Below are 19,431 nucleotides of genomic sequence, written 5' to 3'. Positions count from 1 at the left end.
ATTCTTTCCTCCTTCTGCAATAAGTTCTGCTTGTAAGGTATCTTTGGTAGTGACCTTCTTTTGTGTCTCGAGGTCGAATATGTCGTCCAACAGAATTTCCAACTCTACTTTCCGGGCCATCTCACTCGGTCTGGACATAACATGACAGTTTATGCCCAGATTTAGGAGAGTGACTTGGTCCTCAGTGAGGTTAATTCCTGCAAGGTTCAGGAAGCTATCTCTTGGTCGTGGAATTGCCATAGGTCCTCCATATAATGTTGTTAGTTTCTTGATAATCCTTGTTTCAGTGCTGAGGTGATGTCGGTCTGTGAGGATGTCGAGGTGTTGTTCAATGTGGGTATGGATACTTTCGTCGATGTTGCTATTTCTCCTTTCGTTTGTAGCATGAAGTAGTTGCGTTTTGTTGTCTTTGATTTCATTCTCTTCCTTGTATATCTGATCACGAATCAGATCCTGGCGATATTTTAGCGTGAAGGCTTGATTCCTTGCTGCTGGGTCGTGCGCTTTAATATTAGTATGTTTTGGTAGCAGTCTTTCCTGTAGACATATATTATTAAATATGACCGAAAAAGTAAGATTAATAATTCTAACACGAATTTTCTCAATCTTTCGTACATTTCTTTTCACTGTTGGAGGTAAATCAAAAATCAATTCTCCAAAATTCATTTTTATTTCTAATCTGACGCGACACGAGCGCGTTTTGTAAAACTTATTACATTTTCAAAGACTTTAGTTTACAAATAACAACTGAATAGAACTTACGCATCTCCGGTTTTACATCTACATTTGAGAGAGGTGGATGGGGTGAGGTGGCATTAATAGGGTATTAATTTCATCAACACAAGACAGAACAAGAGGTGGTATTAATAGGGTATTAATTTCATCAACACAAGACAGAACACTCAGTTCTATTTCTATTCAGTTGTTATTTGTAAACTAAAGTCTTTGAAAATGTAATAAGTTTTACGAAACGCGCTCGTGTCGCGTCAGACTAGAAATAAAAATGAATTTTGGAGAATTGATTTTTGATTTACCTCCAACAGTGAAAAGAAATGTACGAAAGATTGAGAAAATTCGTGTTAGAATTATTAATCTTACTTTTTCGGTCATATTTAATAATATATATTTATATATATATATATATATATATATATATATATATATATATATATATATATATATATATATATATATATATATATATATATATGTAGTACCTAGTAGCCAGAACGCACTTCTCAGCCTACTATGCAAGGCCCGTTTTGCCGAATAAGCCAAGTTTTCATGAATTAATGTTTTCTCGACTACCTAACCTAATATATGTATAAATATATATATATATATATATATATATATATATATATATATATATATATATATATATATATATATATATATATATTGTGACAGTCCTGAGAGTAAACACCAGTTACAGTGGACTGTGGTTGCAGTAGACTAGTGTGACAGTCCTGAGAGTGAACACTGGTTACAGTGGACTGTGGTTGCAGTAGACTAGTGTGACAGTCCTGAGAGTGAACACTGGTTACAGTGGACTGTGGTTGTAGGAGACTAGTGTGACAGTTCTGAGAGTGAACACTGGTTACAGTGGACTGTGGTTGCAGTAGACTAGTGTGACAGTTCTGAGAGTGAACACTGGTTACAGTGGACTGTGGTTGTAGGAGACAAGTGTGACAGTTCTGAGAGTGAACACTGGTTACAGTGGACTGTGGTTGTAGGAGACTAGTGTGACAGTTCTGAGAGTGAACACTGGTTACAGTGGACTGTGGTTGTAGGAGACTAGTATGACAGTCCTGAGAGTGAACACTGGTTACAGTGGTCTGTGGTTGCAGGAGTCTCGAGTGAGCTGGGAGCGACGGTGTTAGAGATGCCGTACAAGGGGAAGGCGGCGTCCATGTTGGTGTTGCTGCCTGACAACACCCCCGGCGGCGCCTCTGGCAACTCCGCCACGCCCCTGGACGCCATGCTGCGGCGCCTCTCCCACGACAATCTCCGCCACGCCCTCACCAACCTGGAAGAGGAGACCGTACGTCTTTACTTCCCAAGGTTCAAACTGGAGCAGACAATCACTGAGGAACTTAAGGCGGTGAGTAGTCAGGATGTTTTACTTGCATCTCTATATAAATGTTGTCAGTGTTAAGGTAAACATTTAAGGAATGTGAGTGTGAGTGTGGCACAGACAAGGAGATGACACATTGTTTTTAGCAACGCAGACTCCTGAGGCGATAGTACTTTAGGTAACGTTTTGGTCGAGAGAACTAAAGACCACCATTACACCAGGCTGTTTACTATTAATTTAAGGAGTAAATAACAAATATAAGTAAAACCAAACAATAATTTTTATAGGCCTAATATTGCATATATATATATATATATATATATATATATATATATATATATATATATATATATATATATATATATATATATATATATATATATATATATATATATAATATATTGTCGGGGTTCACCATAAGAGGGTGAGCAACAGTATACACAAGGTCACTCACTGTAGCCCTGCTGGTCTTCACTCTATCCTCGCGGCGCCACTGTACGCTAGGAGAGTATCCCAGTCAATCCCAACCGGCCTCTGATCGAGAATGAGTGGGAACACAACTTGTTCTCTTAACTATTGTGTGCCCGCCCCGGCAAGGGCTCTACTATTAACCACAAGGTCGCCAACTGGTGTTTCCTGTGTCCAGTAACACGTAAGTGGTTACTTACTGTGTCCAGTAAGTGGTTTCGTTGAATTGTGGTAACAGTGGCAAGAGCACACTCAATAGGTCTGATATCAGGCAGGTATTTATTTCTATCACTCTATTTCCTTTCATGTATTATATAGCCACAAGAAATATGGAGGGGATGATACAAACGCCAAGGTATTTTGCGTTTTACTTAAAACTCAAGACATCAGATCCGTATATCAACAAGTAAACAGCTATTTCATGCGTAAGTCGCTCATTCCCACATATAATCATGAACTCGCCAAGCTGGCATTGCTCCCCCTCACGTCAATGTCAAAATCAGCTGGGCGACTCCCCCCCCCCCCCACTGCGTGATCTCTTACTGCACTTGTTTGTTGGCGAAATATGCCTTTTTCTTTAAATTCTCAAGGATCACTAAATGTTCAAACAACACAATATCTGCATATCTGCGACAATAGCAATAGAACGTAAATACTTCGCTGCACTGATCTTGAGCTCAATTAAACATTTCTATATTAATGAACACAATAATTCACTATCATGGTACAACACACTGCACCTCATTTAATGATAACGCATGTAAGTATATATTACTGGAGTTCTCAGTAATTCCTTTCGTGGGCGAATATTCAATTGATCACTGCACACATGAATGGTTATTCAATACACAAGCATAGACATATATATATAGATAAATCTTAGATATCAATAATAGTAATAATATAGTTACTGGGCACATAGCCTAACACCAAATACTGGTACATTTATATATATATATATATATATATATATATATATATATATATATATATATATATATATATATATATATATATATATATATATATATATATATATATATTCTCTCACTAAATGATCATATTAAAGTCTCATGAAAGACATTATCAACACAGTAAATTCATCAATTACTCCGGGTGCCTGCACACACCAATAATAGTAATACATACCGTGAGTGCTCTACGTATTCCCACTCTGCACACTTGTGCCTTACTGTGACATAGGTGAGCCTTGCTCACAACATACAAAATACTCTGGCTAAATAATATAGCTGACTAAAGGGGAATTGGGAGGGAAACTAGAATCACCAACTTCCACCTATCCTCCGGTGAGAGTTGAGTTGTAGCTCCTGGTCCAGGCTCCCGCCTCATGTAGGAAACGCCCCCACACACACCCTGTCGTGTCCTCCAGGAACCCAATCAACGTCCCAAAATAAACGCGTCGTCTCCGTGTTCTGTCCTCTGCGGGTCCGCGCTCCTCCTCCATGTCTTGTAGGGTTGGAGTCGGTCTCCCGGCCGTCAACTTCTCCCAACTACGGCTGCCAACCTACGTCTTGGCTGCAGTCGTGCGGATTCCCAATTAGTATCTTCTTTCACTGCTTCCCAGTGGATTGGCCCAGCCGCTACGTCGTCACTGTGAAGCTATCAGACGTCCCAGACGATACTGCTTAGACTTCACCTGCACAGCACCCGACCCTGGAGCACTTGATGCTCAATATTCCGTCCATTTCCTCTTCGGTCCACACATGGAATGAAAGAAGACCTCTCAGCGTACTTGCAGACTATGGGTGATGCGTAAGATCCACGGGAGTGGCGTATTACTGTCAGATTGACAGGATCAACCTTCACACATCCGTACACCCTGATGTGTCGTGTCAGACTGACTCCCTCACGGAGGATTGGCCCAGCCACTACGTCATCACTGTGAAGCTATCAGCCGTCGCATACGTTGCTGCCTAGACTTCACCTGCACAACACCTGTCCCGGGAGCACTTGTTGCTCAATATTCTGTCAATTTCTTCTCTGGTCCAACACATGAACGAAGGAAGACCCCACAGGTGCTGGCAGACCACGGGTGATGCGTAAATCCTCCGGAGACGGGGTAAACTGTCCAACTGACAGGACCCCCCAGCGCACGTCCGACCTCCTTGATGTGCTGTCTTAGACTGATGGTGCCACCGCGGCGAGATGACCGGACCCCCCTTCCTTTGTGACGTCATACTTGCCAAGAGAGGTTTTCATTGGCTCCCTGTGCTACGTCGCTGTCAGTGACCAATCTGGCGCCACTGACGTCACACAGTTTTGGCGGCAAAACGGAGGGGCCAGCGCTACTAGGTATGTCGTACCTAGTAGCCAGAACGCACTTCTCAGCCTATTATGCAAGGCCCGATTTGCCTAATAAGCCAAGTTTTCCTCAATTAATATATTTTCTCTATTTTTTTTGTTATGAAATGATAAAGCTACCCATTTCATTATGTATGAGGTCAATTTTTTTTATTTGGGTTAAAATTAACGTAGATATATGACCGAACCTAACCAACCCTACCTAACCTATCTTTATAGGTTAGGTTAGGTTAGGTAGCCGAAAAAGTTAGGTTGGGTTAAGTTAGGTAGGTTAGGTCGTCGAAAAGCAATTAGTTCATGAAAACTTGGCTTATTAAGCAAATCGGGCTTTGCATAGTAGGCTGGGAAGTGCATTCTGGCTACTAGGTACGATATATATATATATATATATATATATATATATATATATATATATATATATATATATATATATATATATATATATATATATATATATATATGTCGTACCTAGTAGCCAGAACTCACTTCTCAGCCTACTATGCAAGGCCCGATTTCCCTAATAAGCCTAGTTTTCATGAATTAATGTTTTTTCGACAACCTAACCTACCTAACCTAACCTAACCTAACGTTTTTGGCTACCTAACCTAACCTAACCTATAAAGATAGGTTAGGTTAGGTTAGGTAGGGTTGGTTAGGTTCGGTCATATATCTACGTTAACTTTAACTCCAGTAAAAAAAAATTGACCTCATACATAATGAAATGGGTAGCTTTATCATTTCATAAGAAAAAAATTAGAGAAAATATATTAATTCAGTAAAACTTGGCTTATTAGGCAAATCGGGCCTTGCATAGTAGGCTGAGAAGTGAGTTCTGGCTACTAGGTACGACATATATATATATATATATATATATATATATATATATATATATATATATATATATATATATATATATATATATATATATATATATATATATATATATATATATATATATATATATATATATATATATATATATATATATGCGATGGTCCGGTCGTGATGGTCAAGTGGATTAAGGCGTCTTGTACATACCAGTTGCGTGGCATCTGGGAGTATGGGTTCGAGTCACTTCTGGGGTGTGAGTTTTCAGTTATATATATATATATATATATATATATATATATATATATATATATATATATATATATATATATATATATATACTGTATTAGGCCTAGGATTGCTGGTGGAGGTTAGTATTGGTAAGGTCTTATACTAAGACATGAGCTGTCTTACCAGTAAGGGTTGAGGGGCCACAGGGCTATCAACACTACAGCCCAGGCATCGCGAGGCGGATCTCATCGACACTTAATATACTTAACTAATTGAAAAGCTGTTTATCCAGACAATTCCTTCAAAAGGTCAGATTTAAGACAAACAAGGAGCAATGGGTTCAAGCTCAATAAGTCACATTGTGGAACACAAAACTGGAGATGCTTTTTGACTCTCAGGTAATAAATCCACGGAACCGCTTACCCGCCGATTTCGTAAATCCCAAAACTCTTTTGAACATTAAAATCCAGCTTGAAAAATCACCAGGACAATTGTGGGTTCCTTTGACAAGTCACCGGCTTCCTGTCCTCATCGAGGCCACTAGAGTGTTAGTGTTCCTCAAGTAAATTCAGGTAAAGTTATGTTGCGGGTAAAAAAGTTTTAGGTTTGTCCAACTTCAATAATACAAAATTAACTTTCTGGTGGTCTATCACTACATATTGATACTTCCTGGTGGTCCAGCACTACATATTATTACTTCAAGGAGGTCTATAGTAGTAGGATTGATTAGTAGCTTAGCAATAATTTTTTTTTTCTTGGAAGATCATATCTGCAGACCATGGTATTGAGCGAACTCCCAAAAAATCCTTGCTACAGACCACCAGATTGAATAAACTCCCAAAAGTCACTGCTGCTGACCACTGTATTTAGCGAACTCCCAAGAAGTCATCGCTCTGTCCCATAGTTTCAGGCTGATTTTTTCAGAGTTCAATTTGAGACCAAATTTTTTCAAAGTCCATTTAAAGACCGAAATTTGTCAGCGACTAGTTTATTGCCGATTTTTTTCAGTTTTAGTCCTCGCTGCAGTCTTAAAAGAGTTCTTACGGATATAATTAAACTCTACAGACTTGAGCAGATATTTCTTAAAAGTTCATTAGAAGTTAGTTCTTGGACCCGATTCTATATATGTATAAGTGTAGTTTTGCTATTAACCAATCAATTTCCCTGAAATTTAAAACATAGTTATTTTAGACAGAAAATAATAAAATATATCATAATTCAACCCATCCTCCTGTTTAGACAGTAGTTATTGTAGCTATGTACACAATAGTATAAATATTGACGTGCTAAGCAATTATATAGTAGAATTTGGTACTATTCATTATATAGTTATAATAAAATTAAGCAATTTTTTAAAAATATTCCTATGCCTAGTATAGCACACACATGTACTATATTAGGCCTCAGTTAGCGTGTATTAGTCCTTTGAATGTTTGATAAGGTGAGTTTAGGTTGTCTTAGCAACATAAATACAAAACCTTTTCCGGTTCGTCCAAATTCAATAGAACAGATTTCTACTTTAGGTTTGCGTTGTAAGTCGATATATGTACTATGGTGCTCATCGGTACTATAAGTACTACCAAAACAGGAAGAGGGGCTGCAAAATTAGACTAGAAAGATGTTTTGGCCAAGAAGATGGAACGAAGCTTTAATGTTAAAACATTAACATATTCTCTGTCACGAGTGTACAGGATTAAAAGACACTGAGCCATCCTGACCCAAAACCTAACTTGTAATACAAGTTACCTCAACATAGATGATATGAATAAAAGCCTAATAAATATTAAGAATACCTATAGAGACACTGACATATTTTACATGATCATACTATATTTCCAATGACATACTTTACATGATCATAGTATACTTGTCGGAAAACCGATACCATTTACTAACTTTTAATACATTATGCAGATAATATTGCTGCCTTTTTTGTAATAAACAAATTAACTCATAGAAGATGTAGCACAGATTATTTTCTTCAGTAGAAAACGGGGAATATAATTGCCACATGTCGCTATTAATTTTACCACCAAATAATGGGAAACATTCTTAATACATCAGCCTTTGTACAGTAAACATCATAAAAATATTTTCATTTAATCAACTTAATTATCAGTACCAAAATAGAGTAAATGTGGGCCCTCTAACCTTCGTGAAGACATCTAGACAAAACAGAGAAGGCATCAGTGGGAGAAGGCCACAGTGAGTCGCCATTTTAAGTTAACACGTCTCACCAGGGCAAATCGAGCTCCAATAAATTTTCCCTTGGAAAACTGTGTTATAGGTTGTAAAGTGCTCTCATTATCAACACGATCTTTGTCTACAAATCAGGGAGGTGTCCTTACCGAAACCCACTTATTATATCTACATTCCTGGCCAGTTATGTTAGGTAGATATAGGGTGAATCGGTTAGAACACTAGTCGAGACAAAATAGGGTGAGCAATATTCTCAGATCTTTATTTAAAAAATTATAATAGTTCCCTGATATAGCTGTCATATTAGGTTACTGCTATTATTTGTGAGTGCACTATGACAGGTGTAATTGAAGAAGAAGAAGCACAGTTAACAACTACTTGGCACAACCAGTACATGTGTTGATGCCAGCCTCAACCACGAGCAGTGTTCATCCACGTCCATATCTGCTTGTCTAGGTATCATCCATAAAGATAAGGCCTCCCACATTTAGTTACTAAAATATATAGTCGAATACTGTATTGAATGCACACTTTACATGACTATACTATACTTACACTGACATACTTTACATGACCATACTATAGTTACACTAACACACTTTACATGATCATACTATAACTACACTGACACTTTACATGATCATACTATACTTACACTGACACTTTACATGATCATACTATACTTACACTGACACTTTACATGATCATACTATAGTTACACTGACACTTTACATGATCATACTATACTTACACTGACACTTTACATGTTCATACTATACTTACACTGACACTTTACATGACCATACTATACTTACACTAACACTTTACATGATCATACTATACTTACACTGACACTTTACATGACCATACTGTACTTACACTGACACACTTTACAGGACCATACTAAACTTACACTTACTCTGTAAAGTGTAAGAATTTGGGTGTTCTCATGTCGGAAGACCTTACCTTTACAATAAATCACAATAAAGTAGCTGTCACAACTGCAAGAAAAATGACAGGTTGGGTAACAAGAACCTTTCACACTAGAGGTGCTATACTGATGATGATACTTTACAAGACGCTAGTGCTCTCTAGAGTGAAGTACTGTTGCACAATGACAGCCCCTTTCAAACCTGGAGAAATTGCTGACCAGGAGAGCATGCAGAGATTAATTACTGCTATAATCCACTCAGTAATACATCTAAACAATTGGGACCGACTAAAGAGCCTAAATCTGCATTCTCTTGAGCGCAGGCGGGTGAGATACATAATAATTTACACGTGGAAAATAGTAGAGGGGCTGGTCCCAAACCTGCACACAAAAATAACACCACATAAGACCAGGAGGCATGGCAGGATGTGCAAAATACTCCCGTTGAAGAGCAGAGGTGCAACATATACTCTGAGGCAGAACTCAATCAACATCTGAGGCCCGAGACTATTCAACACGCTTCCACTGCACATAAGGGGCATAACTGACTGACCCCTCACAGTGTTCAAGAGAGAACTGGATAAGCACCTCCAAAGAATACCTGGTCAACCAGACTGTGATTCATACGTCAGGCTGCGAGCAGCTGCGTCCAACAGCCTGGTTGACCAGGTCCTTGACCAGGCCTCGACCAGGAGGCCTGGTCGAGGACCGGGTCGCGGGAGTCACTAAGCCCTGAAAACACCTCAAGGTAACTCAACGTAAGGTAAGGTAACACTGACATACTTTACATGACCATATTATACTTAAACTGACACTTTACATGACAATATTATACTTACACAGACATTTTACATGAGCATACTATACTTACATTGACATTCCATCTGTTAACTACCCCGACACTGGAAAAATTTATTTCTAACGTCCCTGTGGCTCATTTGGGTACTCAGTCTCCATCTGTGTCCCCTTATTCGCGTACCACCCATGTTAAACAGTTTATCCTTATCTACCCTGTCAATTCCCCCTGAGGATTTTGTAGGTTGTGATCATTTCTCCCCTTACTCCTCTGTCTTCCAGTGTCGTGAGGTGCATTTCCCGCAGCCTTTCCTCGTAACTCATGCCTCTTAGTTTTGGGACTAGTCTAGTGGCATACCTCTGAACTTTTTCCAGCTTCGTCTTGTGCTTGACAAGGTACGGGCTCCATGCTGGGACCGCATATTCCAGGATTGGTCTTACATATGTGGTACACAAGATTCTGAATGATTCCTTACACAGGTTCCTGAAGGCTGTTCGAATGTTAGCCAGCCTCGCATATGCCGCAGACGTAATTCTTTTTATGTGGGCTTCAGGAGACAGGTTTGGTGTGATATCAACTCCTAGATCTTTCTCTCTGTCCGTTTCACGAAGCACTTTATCTTTTATTCTGTATCCTGTGTCAATCCTCCTGTTTCCACAGCCTAGTTGCATTACTTTGCATTTACTCGGGTTGATCTTTAGTAGCCATTTGTTGGAGAATTCATTCAGTCTGTGTTGGTCATCTTGTAGTCTCCTACTATCATCCTCTGTTTCAATTCTCCTCATAATTTTTGCATCGTCACCGAACTTTGAGAGAAACGATTCTATACCCTCTGGGAGATCATTTACATATATCAGAAACAGTATAGGTCCATGGACTGACTCCTGCGGGACTCCACTTGTGACGTCTCGCCAATCTTAGACTTCGCCCCTCACAGTGACTCGTTGTCTTCTGTTGCTTAGGTACTCCCTTATCCAATGGAGTACCTTCCCTTTCACTCCAGCCTACATCTCCAGCTTTTTCACCAGCCTCTTGTGTGGCACTGTGTCAAAGGCATACTGACAATCCAAAATTATGCAGTCTGCCCACCCCTTTCTTTGTTGCCTGATTTTTGTTGCCAGGTCGTAGAATTCCATTAACCCTGTGAGGCAGGACTTGCCATCCCTGAACCCATGTTGATGCTGTGTTACAAAGTTCTTTCGCTCCAGATGTTCCACTAGCTTTCTTCACGCATTCTTCTCCATCAGCATCCATGGTATGCAGGTTAGGGAAACTGGCCTGTAGTTCAGTGCCTCCTGTCTATCCCCTTTCTTGTATATGGGAACTACATTAGCTGCTTTCCAAATTTATGGCAGTTCCCCCTGTTGCCAGTGATTTGCTATACACTAAGGAGAGTGGCAGGCACAATGCTTCTGCTCCTTGCTTTAGTATCCAAGGGGAGATTCCATCTGGGCCTATAGCCTTTGTCACATCCATCTCTAGTAAAAACTTCCTTACTTACCCACTGGTAATCTCAAACTTTTTTAGTGGTTCCTGGTTAACTATTCCCTCTCTTATCTCTGGAATTTCTCCTTACTCTAAGGTGAAGACCTCCTGGAATTTCTTATGTGTACATTCTTATATGCACAATTTCTTATGTGTACATATGTGTACATTGTGTGTGTGTGTGTGTGTACTCACTTATTTGCATTCTTTGAGTACAAATTGGTGAGGGGTGTACAAATTTGAGTTTTTGGCTCTTTGGTCCCGCCTCTCAACTGTATATCAACTGGTGTACAGATTCCTGAGCCTACTGGGCTCTATCATATCTGCATTTGAAATTGTGTATGGAGTCAGCCTCCACCACATCACTTCCTAGTGTATTCCATTTACTAACTTCCCTGACACTGAAAAAGTTCTTCCAAATGTTTCTGTGGCTCATTTGGGTACTCGGCTTCCACTGTGTCTCCTTGAGCTTGTACCACCCATGTTAAATAATGCATCATTGTCAACCTTTTTCTTCCCCTGAAAATTTTGTATGTTGGTGATCATGTCTCTCCAAACTCTCCTGTCTTCCAGCGACGTGAGGTGCAGTTTGTGATCTATCTGGTACAGCAAAGCTTGTGTATCTAACAGCACTGGAAACGTATCTAGGGGGTACCGTAGCAGCATGCATGTATTTGATACACTAGAATGCTCCTATAGTAGACACAATTGAAATAAAAATGGATAATCAAAACAAACGTACATTAATGTAATATATATATTAATATAATATATATATATATATATATATATATATATATATATATATATATATATATATATATATATATATATATATATATATATATATATATATATGTCGTACCTAGTAGCCAGAACGCACTTCTCAGCCTACTATGCAAGGCCCGATTTGCCTAATAAGCCAGGTTTTCATGAATTAAGTGTTTTTCGACTACCTAACCTACCTAACCTAACCTAACCTAACTTTTTCGGCTACCTAACCGAACCTAACCTATAAAGATAGGTTAGGTTAGGTTAGGTAGGGTTGGTTAGGTTTTGTCATATATCTACGTTAATTTTAGTTCCAATAAAAAAACATTGACCACATACATAATGAAATGGGTAGCTCTATCATTTAATAAGAAAAAAATTAGAGAAAATATATTAATTCAGGAAAACTTGGCTTATTAGGCAAATCGGGCCTTGCATAGTAGGCTGAGAAGTGCGTTCTGGCTACTAGGTACGACATATATATATATATATATATATATATATATATATATATATATATATATATATATATATATATATATATATATAACTGAAAACTCACACCCCAGAAGTGACTCGAACCCATACTCCCAGGAGCCACGCAACTGGTATGTACAAGACGCCTTAATCCACTTGACCATCACGACCGGACAAAATGAGGTGATAGCCGAGGCTATTTGAACCACCCCACCGCCGGCACTCGGATAGTAATCTTGGGCATAGCATTTTACCAAATCACCTCATTCTTTGGGGCACACGTGAGGAACACAAATGCGAACAAGCCTGAATGGTCTCCAGGACAATATGCAACTGAAAACTCACACCCCAGAAGTGACTCGAACCCATACTCCCAGGAGCCACGCAACTGGTATGTACAAGACGCCTTAATCCACTTGATCATCACAACCGGACAAAATGAGGTGATAGCCGAGGCTATTTGAACCACCCCACCGCCGGCACTCGGATAGTAATCTTGGGCATAGCATTTTACCAAATCACCTCATTCTTTGGGGCACACGTGAGGAACACAAATGCGAACAAGCCTGAATGGTCCCCAGGACAATATGCAACTGAAAACTCACACCCCAGAAGTGACTCGAACCCATACTCCCAGGAGCCACGCAACTGGTATGTACAAGACGCCTTAATCCACTTGACCATCACGACCGGACAAAATGAGGTGATAGCCGAGGCTATTTGAACCACCCCAAAGCCGGCACTCGGATAGTAATCTTGGGCATAGCATTTTACCAAATCACCTCATTCTTTGGGGCACACGTGAGGAACACAAATGCGAACAAGCCTGAATGGTCTCCAGGACAATATGCAACTGAAAACTCACACCCCAGAAGTGACTCGAACCCATACTCCCAGGAGCCACGCAACTGGTATGTACAAGACGCCTTAATCCACTTGATCATCACGACCGGACAAAATGAGGTGATAGCCGAGGCTATTTGAACCACCCCACCGCCGGCACTCGGATAGTAATCTTGGGCATAGCATTTTACCAAATCACCTCATTCTTTGGGGCACACGTGAGGAACACAAATGCGAACAAGCCTGAATGGTCCCCAGGACAATATGCAACTGAAAACTCACACCCCAGAAGTGACTCGAACCCATACTCCCAGGAGCCACGCAACTGGTATGTACAAGACGCCTTAATCCACTTGACCATCACGACCGGACAAAATGAGGTGATAGCCGAGGCTATTTGAACCACCCCACCGCCGGCACTCGGATAGTAATCTTGGGCATAGCATTTTACCAAATCACCTCATTCTTTGGGGCACACGTGAGGAACACAAATGCGAACAAGCCTGAATGGTCCCCAGGACAATATGCAACTGAAAACTCGCACCCCAGAAGTGACTCGAACCCATACTCCCAGGAGCCACGCAACTGGTATGTACAAGACGCCTTAATCCACTTGACCATCACGACCGGACAAAATGAGGTGATAGCCGAGGCTATTTGAACCACCCCACCGCCGGCACTCGGATAGTAATCTTGGGCATAGCATTTTACCAAATCACCTCATTCTTTGGGGCACACGTGAGGAACACAAATGCGAACAAGCCTGAATGGTCCCCAGGACAATATGCAACTGAAAACTCACACCCCAGAAGTGACTCGAACCCATACTCCCAGGAGCCACGCAACTGGTATGTACAAGACGCCTTAATCCACTTGACCATCACGACCGGACAAAATGAGGTGATAGCCGAGGCTATTTGAACCACCCCACCGCCGGCACTCGGATAGTAATCTTGGGCATTGCATTTTACCAAATCACCTCATTCTTTGGGGCACACGTGAGGAACACAAATGCGAACAAGCCTGAATGGTCCCCAGGACAATATGCAACTGAAAACTCACACCCCAGAAGTGACTCGAACCCATACTCCCAGGAGCCACGCAACTGGTATGTACAAGACGCCTTAATCCACTTGACCATCACGACCGGACAAAATGAGGTGATAGCCGAGGCTATTTGAACCACCCCACCGCCGGCACTCGGATAGTAATCTTGGGCATAGCATTTTACCAAATCACCTCATTCTTTGGGGCACACGTGAGGAACACAAATGCGAACAAGCCTGAATGGTCCCCAGGACAATATGCAACTGAAAACTCACACCCCAGAAGTGACTCGAACCCATACTCCCAGGAGCCACGCAACTGGTATGTACAAGACGCCTTAATCCACTTGACCATCACGACCGGACAAAATGAGGTGATAGCCGAGGCTATTTGAACCACCCCACCGCCGGCACTCGGATAGTAATCTTGGGCATAGCATTTTACCAAATCCCCTCATTCTTTGGGGCACACGTGAGGAACACAAATGCGAACAAGCCTGAATGGTCCCCAGGACAATATGCAACTGAAAACTCACACCCCAGAAGTGACTCGAACCCATACTCCCAGGAGCCACGCAACTGGTATGTACAAGACGCCTTAATCCACTTGACCATCACGACCGGACAAAATGAGGTGATAGCCGAGGCTATTTGAACCACCCCACCGCCGGCACTCGGATAGTAATCTTGGGCATAGCATTTTACCAAATCCCCTCATTCTTTGGGGCACACGTGAGGAACACAAATGCGAACAAGCCTGAATGGTCCCCAGGACAATATGCAACTGAAAACTCACACCCCAGAAGTGACTCGAACCCATACTCCCAGGAGCCACGCAACTGGTATGTACAAGACGCCTTAATCCACTTGACCATCACAACCGGGCAAAATGAGGTGATAGCCGAAGCTATTTGAACCACCCCACCGCCGGCACTCGGATAGTAATCTTGGGCATAGCATTTTACCAGATCACCTCATTGTTTGGGGCACACGTGAGGAACACAAATGCGAACAAGCCTGAATGGTCCCCAGGACAATATGCAACTGAAAACTCACACCCCAGAAGTGACTCGAACCCATACTCCCAGCAGCCACGCAACTGGTATGTACAAGACGCCTTAATCCACTTGACCATCACGACCGGACAAAATGAGGTGATAGCCGAGGCTATTTGAACCACCCCACCGCCGGCACTCGGATAGTAATCTTGGGCATAGCATTTTACCATATCACCTCATTCTTTGGGGCACACGTGAGGAACACAAATGCGAACAAGCCTGAATGGTCCCCAGGACAATATGCAACTGAATTCTGGGGTGTGAGTTTTCAGTTGCATATTAGGCTGAGCCTACCTTGCATAGTAGGCTGAGAAGTGCGTTCTGGCTACTAGGTACGACATATATATATATATATATATATATATATATATATATATATATATATATATATATATATATATATATATATATATATATATATATATATATATATATATATATATATATATATATATATATATACATATAATGTATGTATGTATACAAATAGACACCCTCCCAGTAGTTGAATCGAACCCAGAGAGTACAGGTGTTCGCGCAGCTGCTATAACTCGTACGTCTCAACCGACTACACCAAGTCAGACCCCTTATATCAAGAAAACTGAGTTTGCTGAGTTTGTTTGAGGGGTCTGAGTTGGTGTAGTGGACACAACACTACCATGACTGGTGATATAATGTGGTGGTATACTGTTGGTGTAGTGGACATAAAACTACCATGACTGGTGACTTTGGTGTTATACTGTTGGTGTAGTGGACACAACACTACCATGACTGGTGACTGTGGTGGTATACTGTTTGTGTAGTGGACACAACACTACCATGACTGGTGACTGTGGTGGTATACTGTTGGTGTAGTGGACACAACACTACCATGACTGGTGACTTTGGTGGTATACTGTTGGTGTAGTGGACACAACACTACCATGACTGGTGACTTTGGTGGTATACTGTTGGTGTAGTGGACACAACACTACCATGATTGGTGACTTTGGTAGTATACTGTTGGTGTAGTGGACATAAAACTACCATGACTGGTGACTTTGGTGGTATGCTGTTGGTGTAGTGGACACAACACTACCATGACTGGTGACACACTGTGTTAAAAATGTTTTGTATTAGTCTTACAGAAAAATGTTGTCAGCTCCATACTGTTGGTTTGAGCCACTTCTTAGAGTTCACCAATCATCTCATGTTCTTCAAAGACGTGTTCTTTGTACTTAACAATCTTCTGTTCTTCCTTACAGACATGTAAGGAAGAACTTGGTACTTACTGTTCAAGAACTTTCTTTTCTTCCTCACAGACAAGTTCTTAGTGTTCAACAGCATTTTCATCTTCATCACAGACGTGTTCTTAAGTGTTCAAGAACCTACTTATCTTTCCCACAGACATGTGCTTAGTGTTCACCCACCTTTCTCACAGACGTGTTCTTAGTGTTCACCCACCTTTCTCACAGACATGTTCTTAGTGTTCACCCACCCGTCTGACATGTCCTTAGTGTTCACCCACCCGTCTGACATGTCCTTAGTGTTCACCCACCCGTCTGACATGTTCTTATTGTTCACCCACCCTTCTGACATGTTCTTAGTGTTCACCCACCCGTCTGACATGTTCTTAGTGTTCACCCACCCTTCTGACATGTTCTTAGTGTTCACCCACCCGTCTGACATGTTCTTAGTGTTCACCCATCCGTCTGACATGTTCTTAGTGTTCACCCACCCGTCTGACATGTCCTTAGTGTTCACCCACCCGTCTGACATGTTCTTAGTGTTCACCCACCCGTCTGACATGTCCTTAGTGTTCACCCACCCGTCTGACATGTTCTTAGTGTTCACCCACCCGTCTGACATGTCCTTAGTGTTCACCCACCCGTCTGACATGTTCTTAGTGTTCACCCACCCGTCTGACATGTCCTTAGTGTTCACCCACCCGTCTGACATGTTCTTAGTGTTCACCCACTCGTCTGACGTGTTCTTAGTGTTCACCCACCCGTCTGACATGTTCTTAGTGTTCACCCACCCGTCTGACATGTTCTTAGTGTTGACCACGCTTCCTATCTTCCTGACAGGCCCTAGAAGCTCTGGGGATCGAAGACCTGTTCTCGAGCCGCAGTGATCTCACCAACTATGTTCGGAGCACCAGCCTGAGTGTGAACACCGTCATCCACAAGGCCGTGGTGGAGGTGAACGAGGAAGGCTCCGAGGCTGCTGCTGCCACACTCATCATCTTCAAAAGCGGCCCTAGAGTGTTCAGATGTGACCGCCCCTTCGTCTTCTTCATCAGGGACAACCACACTAACACCATACTCTTCATGGGTGTCTACAGGAAGCCCTTATCTTGAGGTTATCTTGACTTGATTTCGGGGCTTTTTCTTTTTATTTAGTGTCCCAGCGGCCCGGTCCTCGACCAGGCCTCCACCCCCAGGAAGCAGCCCGTGACAGCTGACTAACACCCAGGTACCTATTTTATTGCAAGGTAACAGGGGCATAGGGTAAAAGAAACTCTGCCCATTGTTTCTCGCCGGCGCCTGGGATCGAACCCAGGACCACAGGATCACAAGTCCAGCGTGTTGTCCGCTCGGCCGACCGGCCCTAACACCATACTCTTCATGGGCGTCTACAGGAAGCCCTAACACCATACTCTTCATGGGCGTCTACAGGAAGCCCTTGCACCATACTCTTTCTGGGGGTGTCTACAGGAAGCCCTAACTCGATACTCTTCCTGGTTGTCTACAGGAAGCCCTAACTCCAGAGACCTTAACTTTGATGTCAAAGAATTATGAACAACTCGCAAACTTAAGTTTCAGACGTGTATATGTTGCTTGAAGAAGTGAAGGATGACGTCTCTTCACAGCAACCGTCATAGAAAACACATATATACACACACACACATGAATATACCTGCCTCACACATATTACTCACATTCAGACTCTCGTAGGTGTATACTTCCTCTTTCTCTCATAATACATATATGCACATGTATACATCCTCTCTCTACTACAACACTTACTTGTGTCAACACTTTCAAGTGTCAAAACCCACTTATGTGAAATCTAGTTAGTGTAAACACTCACTTATGTGAAATCTAGTTAGTGTAAACACTCACTTATGTGAAATCTAGTTAGTGTAAACACTAGTTGTGACAAACATTAGTTAGTGTAAAAACTAGCTGTGATAAAAACTAGCTGTGATAAACTCTAGTTAGTGTAAACACTAGTTAGTGTAAACACTAGCTGTGATAAACACTAGTTAGTGTAAACACTAGCTGTGATAAACACTAGATAGTGAAAACACAAGCTGTGATAAACACTAGTTAGTGTAAACACTAGTTATAGTAAACAATAGCTGTGATAAACACTAGTTAGTGTAAACAATAGCTCGAGTAAACACTCGTATGTGTAACAGTTAACCGCTGACGAAGTTCATCTTAGTAAACGTTCACTTATTGTTGTCCTCGAGTTTCATGTTTAATAAAGTATTGTCACAAGTTATTGTTCGTATCTATTTCATCTATAGCATAAGAGAGAATGTCTGTCTGTTCAAAGTTGGCGGTAACAAGGTTGAGGCTACCGTCACCCAAATTAAATTTGCAGAGGGAATGGTCTTGCGTAAGGGATAAACATAGGCTGGTCGGGGTCGCATAAGTCAAAAGAGAACAGCGTGCTAACGCCGCCACCTCCTTCTCTATAGGTTTGGGCACTGGCGGACATCTATATATCTATATTTTAAAAACAAAATCCTTTCGTCCTCAAAAAAATCTTAAAGTAATATTCACCATTATTCACTGATCTTGGGAAAATTACGAGAATTTTGTGCTGTCAATAATTTGGCCGCACTGGCATAAAACACACGATCCTTACACAAAGTCAGAAGTTTCTCAAGCAACGGCACTGTGGCACAG

At 41.3% G+C, this 19,431-nt stretch overlaps 1 protein-coding gene across 1 annotated transcript in view; it reads left to right on the top strand.

Moving 5' to 3' along the window:
• Positions 1 to 19,021, top strand: part of LOC123750862 (leukocyte elastase inhibitor-like) — a 63,862-nt gene extending 44,841 nt beyond the window's left edge. Inside the window, exons 5-6 of the mRNA XM_069323890.1 lie at positions 1,851 to 2,104; positions 17,599 to 19,021. Of these exons, the coding sequence (XP_069179991.1) occupies positions 1,851 to 2,104; positions 17,599 to 17,871 (527 nt within the window). The 3' untranslated portion in view covers positions 17,872 to 19,021. The remainder of the gene's footprint in view (positions 1 to 1,850; positions 2,105 to 17,598) is intronic.
• Positions 19,022 to 19,431: the final 410 nt, after the last annotated feature.

This window comes from Procambarus clarkii, chromosome 13 (genome assembly GCF_040958095.1).
Source record: "Procambarus clarkii isolate CNS0578487 chromosome 13, FALCON_Pclarkii_2.0, whole genome shotgun sequence".
Lineage (NCBI taxonomy): Eukaryota > Metazoa > Arthropoda > Malacostraca > Decapoda > Cambaridae > Procambarus > Procambarus clarkii.
The sequence above is the reverse complement of the archived record's forward strand: the minus strand, read 5'-3'. Positions and strand labels throughout refer to the sequence as shown.